At 43.0% G+C, this 15,515-nt stretch overlaps 2 protein-coding genes across 2 annotated transcripts in view; one reads left to right on the top strand and one right to left on the bottom strand.

The window, feature by feature from the left end:
• The window catches only part of Rad54l2 (RAD54 like 2), a 99,515-nt gene that overhangs the window by 45,758 nt on the left and 38,242 nt on the right, over positions 1-15,515 (bottom strand). Inside the window, exon 2 of the mRNA XM_075964747.1 lies at positions 14,021-14,210. Coding sequence (XP_075820862.1) covers positions 14,021-14,156 — 136 coding nt within the window. The 5' untranslated portion in view covers positions 14,157-14,210. The remainder of the gene's footprint in view (positions 1-14,020; positions 14,211-15,515) is intronic.
• On the top strand, positions 11,125-12,779 carry LOC142846663 (tubulin alpha-1C chain-like). The gene is made up of 2 exons (XM_075967520.1): positions 11,125-11,198; positions 12,145-12,779. The coding sequence occupies exons 1-2, from the start codon at positions 11,125-11,127 to the stop codon at positions 12,668-12,670; spliced, it is 600 nt and encodes a 199-aa protein (XP_075823635.1). The 3' UTR covers positions 12,671-12,779.

Below are 15,515 nucleotides of genomic sequence, written 5' to 3'. Positions count from 1 at the left end.
TACAAGATCCTACTAAGTACATTACCCAAGCTCAGTACCCCCTCTCTCTCCAGAGCCTTAGGGGACTTAAGCCTATTGTCTCTGACCTTTTAAGAAAAAAGCTACTTTGCCTCACCTTTTCTCCCTTTAACACCCCTATACTTGCTGTTAAAAAAACCTAATGAGCCTGGTTCAAGACTCATTAACTCCACAGTGGTCCCTCTTCATCCTGTAATGCCTAATCCTTATACACTTCTTTCCACTATCCCCCCAGGAACCTCCCACTTCTCAGTTCTGGATCTTTTTTTAAAAAAATCATTTATTTAATCTTATTTTATGTGCATTGGTGTGAAGGTTTCATATCAGATCCCCTGAAACTGGAGTTACAGACAGGTTCAATCTGCCATGTGGGTGCTGGGAATTGAACCCTGGTCTTCTCAAAGAGCAGCCAGTAATCTTAACCACTAAAGCCATCTCTCCAGCCCCCTCAGTTCGAAATCTTAAGGATGATTTTTTTTCCCCTATTCCTCTCAGCTCCCAATCTCAAAATATCTTTGACTTCACCGAGCTGACCAAGCAGCTAGAACAGCAGCATTCCGGAGCCCAAACCTACCTCAGTCACCTCAGGGGGTTCATACAGTACAGCACACATTCTCACAGACACCCCGACACTTGGCAAATTCTGTCCTATCTACATTAGCTCTTTCATCCTAATAGCAAAGCTGTTTCATTTTGTCAAGACTCACCTCCAATGTACCCCTGAAGACTTACAGTTCTTAAAAGCTATCACTGCCTCTTGTAAAATCTGTCAAAAGTCAAATCCCAAGACCAAATATTGTAGCTTCCCTTTTCCCACTCATCAGGCCAGGGGCTCCCTTCCAGGAACTGACTGGCAGCTTGATTTTACTCATATGCCCACAGTCAGATGAGAATATCTCCTGGTTTTGGTGGACATCATATCTGGGTGGACTGAAGCATTTCCCACCACTAACAAGAGGGCCCAGACGGTTTCCAATGTTCTCTGAGAAATCAGCCCCCGAGTTTGGAATCCCAACCTCTCTTCAGTAGGATAATGGCTCAGAATTTACCTCCCAGATTTCTCAAATTTTATCTAAGGCTCTTAACATTCCCTGGCATTTTCATATCCCATACCATCCTCAGTCTTTAGGGAAGGTAGAATGAACTAACCATTCCTTTAAAAATGTTCTTGTCAAGATGTCACAGGAACTTCACCTTGACTGGGTAAAACTTTTGCCTCTGGCCCTTCTTAGCTTAGGACTCTCCCCCAAAAGTCCCCTTTCCATCTTGCCCTTTGAACTCATGTGTGGGCAGCCGACTTTAACCCCCTCTCACCCCAAACCTCTCCCCTTCCTGATCACCTGCTTACTCCACTGTTATCCCATCTTCACTCCCTATTATGGGATTTTACCAACTACTGGTTACCTCAACCGTGTGCCAATTCATGTCCACTGCCAATTAAAATAGGAGATCGGGTACTATTCTCTCCCCCAGACCAACACCCCTCATCCCTTTCTCCTAAATGGCAGGGCCCTTTTAAAGTAATTCTTGAAACTTCCACAGTTGCCAAGCTCGAGGGGCTCTCACATTGGATCCACCTGTCTCACCCTTAACTGTTTACTCATCCAGCTCAAGATATCCCTAGTATATATACAGTTACTCAAACAGGGCCCTGCTCCCTGTTCTCTTAAGTTCCAGACAAATAAAAATTTCATCACCATCCTCAACCCTCCTGTGCCAAAAACTTCATATATTCTCCCTCTTCCTCCTATCTGCTTTACCAACTTCTCTATATCTCCACAATGTCATACTTAAATTTCCAGATTAACCACCCAGCTGTTGTTACAGGGACCATCATTAAACAAAGAGCTGGAAGTACAAGGATTGCCAAGAGCCCAGGTGGTAAGAAATAATGAGCTTGGGGACATTTACAGCCCCAGACTCCAAAACCTCACAAAACAGACTTTAACATAACAGGTTTATCACTGATGGCAGCAGTGTCTTCTGGATGTTAAGGTAATATACCATGATGCTAAAGAGAAGAAATGCCTTAAGATTTGCTTCAGGTAAAACATCAAGGGGTCTAATAATTCCCCTTTCTAATAATTCCTCCTTCTTTTCCTCCCTCTTCCCACCGTCTTCCATTCCAACACTTATCATCATAATCATAGCTTTTAATATGTCTAAAATTTATTTCTTTTCAAACATTTTTTCATAAGCTCCAAGGAGCCAAATGGACCAATCTAAATGGACCACCAGACTCACCTAGAATAAGTATCATTTAATTCTTTCCTCATCATTCCTAGTCTTGGGAACCCCTGGGAAATTTCCTCCTCCACCCCCATCCAAAAAACAAAAACAAACAAAAAACTCTATCTACCATCTTGGGACTCTCCTCCCTTAATCACCAGGATCTAAAATTTTTTACAGGCATAATTTTCTGCCTTTCCAGCATCTTGCGAGGTCTAAGCTGCCAGGCAGCCAGTTCCACAAAGCCCAGAAAAAAATCACAAAAGTAATCAGCCACCCCAGGACATGGTCAAGCATCTCAACTCTCCGACGCCCACAAAATCAGCAAAAAGCAGTCTCAAGAGACCTGACGACGCCCACAAAATCAGCAGGAAGCAGTCACGAGACACCTTATGATGCCCCATTCCCATCCATTAAAAACCCCAAACTCTCCAAATTTTTGCCCCATTTCCACCTATTAAAGACCCCAAACTCCCAAATTTTTATGATAAACAAAAGGGCAGAATGTAATGATTCAGCCACACAACATGGCTGACACTTCCGGGTTCCAGGGCCATGCATGTGCAGACAAGCCCTCAGACAGAAGTGCCTAGTGGCCCCAGGAATCTTAAAACACCCCACATGACCCACGTGTAGCATGGCTGCATCATCTATGTATGACAAAGCTGCGTGGGCCCTTGTGTACATGTGTGAACTCTGTCATCTGCGTATGATGTAGTCATGTCAACCCCCTGTGCTCATGTGCTAGGCAGCTTTTAAAAGCTGGACATGCCATCTCCCCTCCACCCTCTCTGCACACCGACCTTTATCAAGCCTGCACACCTCCCCATAAACCCCTAAGCGGGTTTGTTGCATGTTCCGTGTTTTACTAGGGATGTAGCTCAGTGGTAGAGTTCTTGCCTAGTGTCAAAGATGCCCTGAATTCAATCCTCAATAACACACAAAGATACGGACACAAAGAAAGTTCTTTAGGGGGTCTCCAATTCCTATTCACCTGGTATCTATACATCTATCACTGCCCTAGACTGTTTATCAAGACATTAAGGGTCATCTCAGCACTCGGGAAGTCAAACCAGGAGGATTTTTCAAGGCCATCTTTAGGCTAGATACCATAGTGGGTTCTAGGCTGGCAAGGCTATGAAGTGAGACCCTGACTTTAAAGCGGGGGTGGGGGGTGGGGAGGATTGGAGACATGGCTTGGTGGTTAAGAGAACTGGCTGCTCTTCCAGAGGACTGGGGTTCAATTCCTAGCACTCACACAGTGGACTATAACTGTAACTCCGGCTCCAGGGTATCTGGTGCCCTCTTCTGGCTACAAACTCTCTTCTCTGAAAGGATTTGTTATTTGGCTTCCACAGCACTTTCCTGTGGATTCCTTTACCTTAGTAGTCATTTCTTTCTGCTGTTCTTTCTCTAGCCTCCTCTAAAGGTTGATGTACCAAAGCTTAGTTTTTCACACTATTTCTCTTATTCTTCAGATGAACTCATCTTGACATGTAATCTAAACTCAGCTACTACTCATGCTTTAATCTCTAGAGTTCCCCCAACTTCAACCATCTAACTGCTTTCCAGACATCTCAACTGAGAGGTGAAAGCCACATTAAATTTAACGTTTATAAAAGTAACCTCCTTTGTGCCCTCATTTGTTTCTGCCCCTACCAACACTCCAGACTTTCCAAAGACCACACACGGAATCTTCCAGCAGTTTTTCAGTCAAAATTTTTGGAATTCATCTTAATTTCATACACAAAATCTACACCCATTGGATAAAAAAAGAGAGAGAGGAAAGGAAGGAAGGAAGGAAGGAAGGAAGGAAGGAAGGAAGGAAGGAAGGAAGGAAGGAAGGAAGATTAAGAGTCCTGGGCGCTCTTCCGAGGACCTGCGTTTGATTCCCAGCACCCACGTGGCAGCTCACATTAGTCTGTGGCTCCAGTTCTGGGGCATCTGGTGCCCTCTTCTGGCCTTCTAGGGTACCAGGAAAGTACATGGTACACAGATACACATGTAGGTAGGTATAACATTCGTGTATATATAAAATAAATACATATTGCCCTATCTTAAAAACATAGTATTTTTATCACTTCCACCAAGCCACCATCATCACTTTCTGCCTGGATTTTTATGACATCTTTGTAATGGATCTCTCTGCTTTAATCCCTCCTTGAAGAAATTCTCTACTTATAAGCCAAACGACCTTTTAAAATTGAAGTCAGATTTTGTTACTGCTCTTTAGAAACTCTCCAGCATCTCCTGCTTTCTGACTGGATTGCTCTTTCCACTGGGCAACAACATCCTAGCAAACTTCTAACTGTTAAGATCTCAATTTACCTACTCAAGAGTAGCTTTAGTTGGTTGTGGGTTATTTTGGTTTCTTGCCATCCCACACAAAGGAGCAGTTCTCATCTCATATTTCACTCAGACTTTACCTAGTCTCTGTTGTAGGAGCTGCAGGCCACTTCTCACAGCCCGGCTCCTGGCCGCTTGGCTAGCTTATACCCCGAAATAACAACACACAAATTGTATTCTTTTAAACACTGCCTGGCCCATTAGTTTCAGCCTCTTAACCCATTTCTAATAATCTATGTAGCACCACGAGGTGCGCTTACCAGGAAAGATTCAGCATGTCTGACCTCATGGCTGGCTGCATCGCGTCTGCCCAGGAGAGAGGAGCATGGCATCTGAGATCACTTCCTCTTCCTCCAAGCATTCTGTTCTGTTTACTCCACCCACCTATTTTTTAACCTATCAGGGCCAAGCAGTTTCTTTATATTTTTTTTAAATATTTATTTATTATGTATACAATATTCTATTTGTGTGTATGCTGCAGGCCAGAAGAGGGCACCAGATCCCATTACAGATGGTTGTGAGCCACCATGTGGTTGCTGGGAATTGAACTCAGGACCTTTGGAAGAGCAGGCAATGCTCTTAACCTCTGAGCCATCTCTCCAGCCCCAGTTTCTTTATTTTTTAACCAATGACCTTCTTCCATCAAGTCTCCATTTCTTTATGGACTTAAAAATGTTCTGACATATCATTTATAAACCAAATATGGTAATGCACACTATACTCTTAGCACCCAGAAGGCTGAGACAAGAGGATTCCCATGTATTGAGGCTAGTCTGGGCTACACAGTAAGTACCAAGGCAGCCGGAGTCACATGTCACAAAAAACAAATAATAAAAAAACAGACATTTATGTATTTATTATAAATGTCTGCCTTATTAGAATAAGAGTCCCATGGGGGGAAGCATATTTTTTTCTTCTATATTCCCAATGCCTATGACAATGGATAGCAAAGAAAAAGGGTTCCACAAATATTACTGAATGTCTGAAAGAATGTTCCCCTTTCCTTGCTGTTGTTAAACACCTTATTGCCTTCCTGATGGCTCCCACTCCCTTTGAGATCTGTCATCACTCTAGGCACTGCTTAGTTACTGGGGTTTTTAAGCAACTTTGAAATCCTCACAGACTCTAAATATTAGGTATCTGTCTAACAAGAACTTAATATCAACTACTATATTTGACAAAGTCTATAGTGATCTGTAGACTAGGCAGGAGTCAATTATATACTGAAACTGGAGTTACAAATAGTTGTGAGGTACCATGTGGGTACTAGGAATCAAACCCCAGTCCTCTGCAAGAGTAAGAAGTACTACCAACCACAGAGCTAACTTTCCAGTCCTGTTTGGAGGACTTTTGGGGCGGCAATACCAGAGGTCAAGGCTTTGTGCATGCAAAATATTCCAAAACTGAGCTCATACTTATCTCTCTCCTTGTTCACTGTTTTTTGAAACAGACTCTCATTACATTGAGCAAGCTGGCTCAAACTAATACCAATCCTCCCTCTGGAATATGAACTGCCATTCCCTAGTAGCACCCAGAGCCTTCCACACATGCGCACTAGGTAAACACTTGACTGCTGAGCTACATCTACAGCCGCCCTTTGAGGTGTAAAGCTTCCTAGCACACGCACTCCCTAGGGTGAAGGTAGGAGTTCACAGGGTCTCACTATCTAGTCAGGCTGGCCTCCTGATTCTTGAGGATCAGCCTCCTTGGTGATGTGGGAGTCCCCTCTGAATGCTGTGGATGTTTTCTTACCCATTGGTTAATAAAGAAGCTACCTGGGGCCTATGTCAGGGCAGAATAAAGCCAGGCAGAAAATCTGAACAGAGATACAGAGAGAAAGTAGGTGGAGTCCAGATGTCAAGTAGCTGCCCAAGGAGACAGATGTCTTGAACCTTACCAGTAAACCACAAGCCTCATGGTAAAATATAAAATAATAGGAATGTGTTAATTTAAGATGGAGGTTAGCTAGAAATATGCATAAGCTATTGGCCAAATAGTGTTGTAATTAATATAGTTTTTGTGTGATTATTCTACTCAGGGAGGCCAGGAAAGAGCAGTCTCCACTTACACCTTAGTATTGGAAGGAATTACGTGTAATAAAACCAAACCCACTCATCCTGATTTTGGTTAAAACTCTTGAAGTCCCCTATACCTTTTATGCTCTCAGCTACTTGGTGAGCATGACCTTTCCTGTAGACTGCTGGTGTAAATTGACATGGTGAAAATTCAGTTAAAAGTCTAATATTACTAACCCATGAGACCAAACAAACTGTGAGTGTTGAAGGAGAGAGGGCCTGCTTTTGGTCCCAGACGCCCAGCTAGCTTACACCCAAAATAATCACACAGAAACTGTATTCATTTAAACACTGCCTGACCCATTATCTCTAGCCTCTTATTGGCTAACTCTCACATCTTGACTTAACCCATTTCTGTTAATCTGTGTATCACCACGAGGTCGTGGCTTACCGGGAAAGATTCAGCATGTCTGATTCTGGCAGCTCCATGGAGGTTCTCTGACTCTGCTTTCTTCCTCCCAGAATTTAGTTCTGTCTTCTCTACCTACCTAAGTTCTGCCCTATCAGGCCAAGCAGTTTCTTTATTGATTAACCAGTGAAAGCAACACATAAACAATAGAACCTCCTACACCATTTCCCCTTTTCTGTTTAAAAAGGAATGGAAGGCTTTAACTTTAACATAGTAAAATTACATATAACAAAACAGCTAATTAATTCAAGCAAGAATTAGTTACAGTATTTATATCTATTTTATCTTTTATCATAACAAAGGAAAACTATAACTATCTATTCTTCAACTCCATCAAAGACTCCAGAAGGATATACTATTACCTAAGTAAATGAGAAGTAAGCAACTTACAAAACTCTAGAAATGACAAAGACATCTCTCTGTCTGTACAGTCACCCAAAGTTCTTCTCTACTATTGGGGCATCCATCTTCAGCCTACAGGCCAATAGTATCCAGCAGACTTTTCCATGAAGCAGGAAATTTCAAAGACAGTTCAGTCACTTTCTTCTGTATCCCGCAGAATGTCTCACAGACTCTTTCATGAAGCAGGAACCCCAAAGGATCATCTCACCTTTAGGCAAGTTCAGCAGTCATCTCTCTGTGGGAACTGCATGTCCAGTGAACCAGTCCAGGCAAGAGCAGTTTCTTGCCCAAATGACTAGCAAACTCCATAAGGAGTCTCTTCAATGCCCATTTTCCTTTTGAAGTAGCTGGTACTCCCAGGAGCAGATGTGTCTCATTGTCATGGAAAGTCCTAAGTTATTAAAACATTTTAAATGCCACATTCTGTAGTCTTTGAAAGATATGAAGAATGCCTGCCTATCTAACTGAAATATAGCTCTATATATCTAGAAAATCTAACTAACATGACTACAAGCTTGACTATTATCAATGATTATCCATTAACAACCTATATTTCCTAATTATACATTACATTTTTAAATGAACTACACAATCACAATACCTTAATCAAGAGCAGAAATATACATATAGCAAGATTGACCTTAAATTTATATCAATAAAGCAAAATCCATAACAATGCAAATTATTCATATCTATATCATGTGGGGGCTAGCAAGATGGCTTAGCTGATAAAGGTGCTTGCTACTAAAACTGACCACCTGAATCCAATCCCTGGGACACACACAGTAGAAAAAGAGAACCAACTCTTACAAGCAGTACTCTGGCCTGTACACATATCTGTAGCACAAGTACACACACACACACACAAACACACACACACACAATGGGAGCAGGAGGATAAATTCAATTAACCCAGGATTCTAGCTCTTGTGTGATGACGAATCTTAGTGACCAACTTGATACACTTAGGAAGAGAGAACCTCAATTTGAGGAATTGCCTCCATTAGACTGGCCTCTGGATATGTCTAAGGGACATTTTCTTCTTCTTTCTTGTTTTATATTTTTGTTTTGGTTTGGTTTGGGTTTTTTGGAGACAGGGTTTCTCTGTGTAGCACTAGCTGTCCAGAAACCCGCTTTGTAGACCAGGCTGGCTTCAAACTCACTGAGATCTGCCTGCCTCTGCCTCCTGATTGCTGGGGAAAAGGCATGAGCCACCACTGTCCGGCTGGAACATTTTCTGATTACTAAATAATATAAGTAGGCCATCCCTAGGCAGGTGCACCCGGGCTGTATAACAAAAGTAGGCAAACTTAAGCCTGAGAGAAAGCCAGCATTTCTCCATAAAGCGCCTGCCTGGCTTCCCTCACGGATGGACTGTGAATTGGAAGTTTAAGCCAAATAAACCCTTCACTGCCTTTTTGGTTGCTATGGTCATGGTGTTTTATCATAGCAGCCAGAGCACCTTGCCCATCTCATCTCAGGCTATTCTGTCCTCTGATGTGTAACTGTCTCACTACACTCCAGCCACAATGGACTCTTTGTTATTGATTCTAAATCAAATTTATTCCTGAGGTCTTTCCTTGATTCTCTGCCCTAGAACACTTCATACCTGAAGCTTCTAATTTCAAAGAGAACAAACAGAAAGAGCCATAGGAAAGGCAAAACACAAACTTCCTAAAGAGGATCAGAAGCCCAAAGGTTGAGGAGATTAACTTTCTCTACTCAGTAATCTAAAATGAAGAGGCTCAGCCTCAGGCCAAAGTTAAAAGACTATTTTGACTATGAGGCAGCTTCCAGAAGGAACTAAGCATGCTATATCTAGGTTCAATGATAGAATTTCAATATCTTAGCAGGGCAGGTGGTGGTGCAAGCCTTTAATCCCAGGCCAGGAGGAAGGATCTCTCAGTTCAAGGCCAGTCTGGTCTACTGAGCAAGTACCAGGACAGTCAAGGCCACACTAAGAAACCCTGCCTCAAAATAAATAAATAAATAAATAAATAAATAAAATCCAGTATCTTGATATGTCATGTAAAATAGATAAGAATAAAATAAAAGGCTGAAGATATGGTTTAGTTAGTACTTGCCTAGTATTGCCACAGTCCTGAGTTCAAACTCTAGCACCCCATTCTCTCCCCAAAAAAAACCAGAACAAGATATTCTAAAAAGATGCATCCCAGATTTCTCAAACTTTTCTACCAAGTGAATCCTAAAAAAATACTAAATATTCTCTTCTGTAAGAAATCATAGGGCAACATAAAAAGCACACAAGCCCTGATGCAAAATTTTATAGAAATGTATTATTTTATATTTTTAGAAATAGGTTTTCATAATGTAGCCCTAGCTAGCCTTTAATTCAGATCATTCTGCCTCTGCCTCCTGAGTGCTGGAATTAAAAATATATTAAAAAAAAACTAGAGATAAATTAAAAATTCTGTTTTTTTTTTTCATTTTGTGTACATGTGTTGTATACAGTGCTCACACTAGCCAGAAGAGGGTGAAACATTCCACAGTAACTAGAATTAGATAGTTGTGAGCTGTCATGTGGATGCTGGGAACCAAGCAAGCTCAGGTTCTCTGAAAAAGTAGCCAGCTAGGGGAAGGCAGAGTCAGGCAGATGCCAGGGGCTCAATACCCAGTCTACACAAAATGATGGATGGCAGAGCACATGCCTAGAAGAGTACAAGGCCTGATTCCATCCCTGGTACAAGAAAAACAGAGCAAGAAAAAAGGAAAAATCACAACATTAAAATTACACCACCCTTAAACAAATCATAGTAAAATTCTTGCCACTTCTAAATAAATAACTGTACTGTCTTCAAAGGCATGCATTTTTTAGTAAAAACTGTGATATCTTTGGGAAATTGGTTCCAAGACCCTCTGCAGGTAACAGAACCAGCAGGTACTCAAGCTGTGTAAAATGCCATAGTAAAGTCATGTACAACGGAAAACAGCTATAATCCAGTCCCTCAAGAAGCTGAAGCAGGAGGATATCAAGTTTGAGGCCAGACTGAAATTCATAGAGACCTTGCCTCAAAAGGAAGAAAGGGAAGAGTAGAGTAGAGTAGAGTAGAGGAGAGGGAGGGAAGGAGGGAGAGAAGGAGGGAAGGGGGGGGGGACCTTGCAATATACCATGAAGCTAGTAGAGAAAACAATGTGTATATATGCATGGCACTATTAGCAGCATCTGAAGTCCATCCATCTAAACTTGACAGGATTTCTAAGGATGATTAAAAATATCAGGAACCCAGATGATGAAAATCAGAAAATGATGCAGATACCTAGGGATTCTAAGGTTAAATTGGAGCAAAAGATTTGGACTGTATAAAGAAGGGAAAATGGGTTCTGAACCATACAGCAGGAGTTAGGACAGATGAGAATTAGGTTGGGAAAATGTAACTGGTGCAGAAAGAGGACTGCTATTCATGATCCTATAATCTGAATGACAGAGCACACTTCCCTAGACACATTCAAAACCTAGTGACAGTTGAAAGTACTATTCAGTTTCATGAAGTAGTGAATTAGTAATCACCAAAAGCTCTTCCTCCATGGGTGTTACAGGTCACAAAAGGCCAGAAATAATTGAGAAGGCCTAGGACTGGCTAGATAACCTAACCTTAGACAACAATTTGTGGAAAGCTAGAAAAGATGAGTCAGTGCTTGCTTATCAAGCATGAGGAGTTGAATTTGAAGCCCAGGACCACACCTGGCAATATTCACCTGTAATCTCAGGGTAGGGGAGGCAGAGACAGTAGGATCCTAGGACTTATGGGCCAATTTTTCTAGCTCAATCAAGGAGAGATCTGTCTCAGAAAGAAGGTGGAGAGAACTAAAGATACCCAATGTCAACTTCTAGCTTCCACGTGCACACACATGAGTACACACAAACACACACACACAGGTGTACACGCACACTGAAAAAGTTTCACCGGCTGTTGTGGTGCTACACACCTTTAATTCCATTCAGGAGGCGAGCCTGGTCTACAGGGTGAGTTCTAGAACTGCAAAGGTTATATATCTTAAAGAATGAATGAAAGAAAGAGAGGGAGGGAGGGAGGGAGGGAGGGAGGGAGGGAGGGAGGGAGGGAGGGAGGGAGGGAGGGAAGGAAGGGGGAATGAGTTTGAGATTCATTCACTGGTCTGGTGGCAGTCCTGTTATTCCATGTACTTGGGAGAATTTAAGTTTAAGGTCTGCCTGGGCTATAGACAAAGTTCTGTGCGAGCCTAGCAACTTAATGAGACCTTGTCTGGAAACATAAAATACAGAAAATGGTAGGAATATAGCTCAGTGATTGAGTACTTTCTACCAGGCACAATTGGGTTCAATTTTCAGTGCCACAAAAGAAAAGGAAAGAGATGCACTCACACATATTTAGTCCTTGAAGCGGTCCACGAAAACTGAGTCGGAGAGGGTGATTAGGACCTCCCACTAGCAGACTACCAAGGAGTCCGGGGGAGCAGCAGTGAGGTTTTTTTTTTTAAATTTATTTATTTATTAAGGATTTCTGCCTCCTCCCCGCCACCGCCTCCCATTTCCCTCCCCCTCCCCCAATCAAGTCCCCCTCCCTCATCAGCTCAAAGAACAATCAGGGTTCCCTGACCTGTGGGAAGTCCAAGGACTGCCCACCTCCATCCAGATCTAGTAAGGTGAGCATCCAAACTGCCTAGTTTCTCTGCTGAGAAAGCCTACCATGAGCAGCTTACAGTAGCAGAGATCACCAATGCCTGCTTCGAGCCAGCCAACCAGATGGTGAAATGTAACCCTCGCCACGGTAAATACATGGCTTGCTGCCTGCTGTACCGTGGTGACGTGGTTCCCAAAGATGTCAATGCTGCCATTGCCACCATCAAGACCAAGCGTACCATCCAGTTTGTGGACTGGTGCCCCACTGGCTTCAAGGTTGGCATTAATTACCAGCCTCCCACTGTGGTACCTGGTGGAGATTTGGCCAAGGTCCAGAGAGCTGTGTGCATGCTGAGCAACACCACAGCCATCGCTGAGGCCTGGGCTCGCCTAGATCACAAGTTTGATCTGATGTATGCCAAGCGTGCCTTTGTGCACTGGTATGTAGGTGAGGGCATGGAGGAGGGGGAGTTCTCTGAGGCCTGTGAAGACATGGCTGCCCTGGAGAAGGATTATGAAGAGGTTGGGGCCGATAGTGCTGAAGGAGATGATGAGGGTGAAGAATATTAGCCCCATGGTGCATTGTCTACCCTTCATTGTCTTTTCTTTGTTGTTGTCTGTGTGTAACTGTCCTAAATTGTCAATAAAAATGTTTCCAGTGCAAGTAGGAAAAAAAAAAGAAAAGGAAAGAAAAGTTTCTATACTATTTCAAAAATTAGATGTTAGCTTGGTGCACCTGAGGATTGCCAGTTTGAGGACAGCCTGAGCTGAAAAGTAAGACTGTCCAAAAAAAAAGAGAAAGAGATAAGAGTCAAAGGAAGCAGGGAACTTAACAACAGGAGGAATCTAGAGGGAGCCTATCAGCTTTGGAGATGAAGTCATCTTTTAGTTGAAGCAATTTACAGTTGCAAGTGGCCAGTGCTGCAGATGATCAACCTTCTGGGGATGTCAATCTATTCTGAGAATCTCTATCCTGACAATTTCCTTCATGTACGAACATGCAAGTAGAATTTTAATTGTGGTTTCAGATCATCAGTGGTTATCACTATACCTAAGAGTTTACACTTCAGGTTGCAGACTCACACAAGGACTCCACCATGACTCCTCCATCACTTGGGCAAGTATACTCACTCTAAAATCTCGGGGTTTGAGTCTGCCTTTCTGTCAAGATGGGCAGTGATAGCACACACCTTTCATCTCAGCACTCGAGAGGCAGAGGCAGGTGGATCTCTGTGATTTCGAGGCCAGCCTGGTCTACATAGTGAGTTCTGGGACAGCCAAGGCTACACAGAGAAATCCTGCCTCAAAAAACAAACAACAACAAAAAAAACCCAAAACAAACAAAAATGACAAACTAAATTCTCATCTTTCCACCATTAAATAAGGTTTACTTTGGAGAACAATCATCCATTTCCTGAGAATAAATACAGAAGTTCTGTGGCTGGGATCTCAGCCATGTCTTCTAGAACCAAGGCATAATAGCATATTCCTACAATCTCAGCACTTGGAAGACTGAGACAAGAAGATTACAGTAAATTCATGGTTAGCCTGGCTTACAGTGAGTTCCAGGCAAGCCTCAGCTATACAGAGCAAGATCCTGTTTCAATAGCTCCCACTCTCTCCCCCCCCCAAAAAAGAAGAAAAAAACCCAACCAACTAGAAATACCACATTCTCCCATTAAAAACGTCACAGAAGCCGGGCGGTGGTGGCGCACGCCTTTAATCCCAGCACTTGGGAGGCAGAGGCAGGCGGATCTCTGTGAGTTCGAGGCCATCCTCTTCTATAAGAGCTAGTTCCAGGACAGGCTCCAAAAAGCTACAGAGAAACCCTATCTCGAAAAACCAAAAAAAAAAAAAAAAAAAAAAAAAAAAGTCACAGAAACGGGTATGGTAGTCCTTGTTATCAATAGAGGTACTCACCATCCAGCAGGTCTTCCTCGTCATCCCTGTCATGCTCCTCCACTGCCACTTCCTCCTCCTCCTCCTCTTCCGCATCCTCCAGCTCCACGTCCGGGTCCAGGTCTGGATCGCTCCCTGAGGCGGATTCGTCTGACATGGCTCCCAGAAGTCCTCAGTGGGCATTACCAACTCATGGTCCACTGTAGGGGTCCTAAGAGGAGAACAAGAGGCATCGATCAAAATCACAAGGTCTCATTCATAAGTACAAATCATCCCAAAGAAAAGACACTGAGGGTGAATTCCCCTAGGCTTGTTAAAGCAAGGCAAACTAACCAAATCTGAATCCGAATCTTCTCTATGAGTATATTTTGATACTCATAGATACATATATAGATATGTAGATATATATACATATATAGATACTTGATACATATTTTGCTGCGTTTGCCCAGTTCAAGCACATCAGGGGCTGCTTTGACAAGAAAGTAACAGCCACAAAATAAAAACTGAATGTCTTAGAATTCCCTTGATCACTCCTTCCTTTTACCCCTTTCAGTTTCCCGAAAACCGTCTCCTGTCTTACACCTGCACATCTACACATACACGTGTATTTATTTCTAATCCCAGGCACTACTCTAGGTACAGAAGGAGGAAAAAGAATATAGGGAGTGTGCAGAGCAGAGGTGTGCCAGAAGGAGCTATTACTTTACACTGGGTGTCAAGGGAGTTGTCACTAAGCAGAGACAAAAGGATTCATAGAAGCCATGCAGACACCTGGAAGAGTGTATTTCAGGCAGAGTGAGCATCAGAGGCCAAACCCGGAATCAAAGGAACTGGGTATTCTTAGAGGATAAGGAAAGGGCCCTGTGTGGAATAGGGCAGGACACAGCCATGCAACACCACACGAAAGACATTTGACTCTCCAACTGAATCAAGATCTGGACCTAGTGAGAAGTTGACTGTTTATACTGTCGCTTTACCCAAGCTTGTAGGAAGCCTCATGTGTAAGGTCTCAGGGGCCGTGCCCGCTCTTAGGCTCTTCTTTACATATTGGCCTAGTTTCAACCACATCTTTCAAAAGCTTTGCAAAGTGCCCTCAACTTTTGGAATCACACTTCTCTTCTGAATTCCATTAGCCATACTAAACACTGTGAGCCTCCACTGAAGGGTTCACACAGGCTACCTCATGACGCACAGTAAACCTCCATCCAGGCGGGCATGCAAATGGGTCTATGGGAACCATCTATATTGTGGGCATTCATCTGTCCACACTCCCTGCCTCACTGTCAGTCTGCTATATCATACACATACAGCAGACCTATTCCTCTCTTCTCCACTTCCCTCTCCAGCCTGTACCAGTCTCCCATAACTTTGTCTTTAATTATAAAGGATATCTCTTTCCTCCTCCTCCTCCTCCTCCTCCTCCTCCTCCTCCTCCTCCTCCTCCTCCTCCTCCTCCTCCTCCTCCTCCTCCTCATGCTTTCATTTCGCTTTGTTTTTTTGTTTTTGGAGACAG

The sequence above is a fragment of the Microtus pennsylvanicus genome, chromosome 3 (genome assembly GCF_037038515.1).
Source record: "Microtus pennsylvanicus isolate mMicPen1 chromosome 3, mMicPen1.hap1, whole genome shotgun sequence".
In the NCBI taxonomy this organism is placed as follows: Eukaryota; Metazoa; Chordata; class Mammalia; order Rodentia; family Cricetidae; genus Microtus; species Microtus pennsylvanicus.
Note: the sequence above shows the minus strand (reverse complement) of the source record. Positions and strands in the feature narration are given on the sequence as shown.

Bases quoted from the DNA above. Each gene is read 5' to 3' on its own strand.
- LOC142846663 (XM_075967520.1), top strand. From the start codon at position 11,125: ATGAGTCAGTGCTTGCTTATCAAGCATGAGGAGTTGAATTTGAAGCCC. The intron at 11,199-12,144 runs GTAATCTCAGGG...CAAACTGCCTAG, and splicing joins ACACCTGGCAATATTCACCT to TTTCTCTGCTGAGAAAGCCT.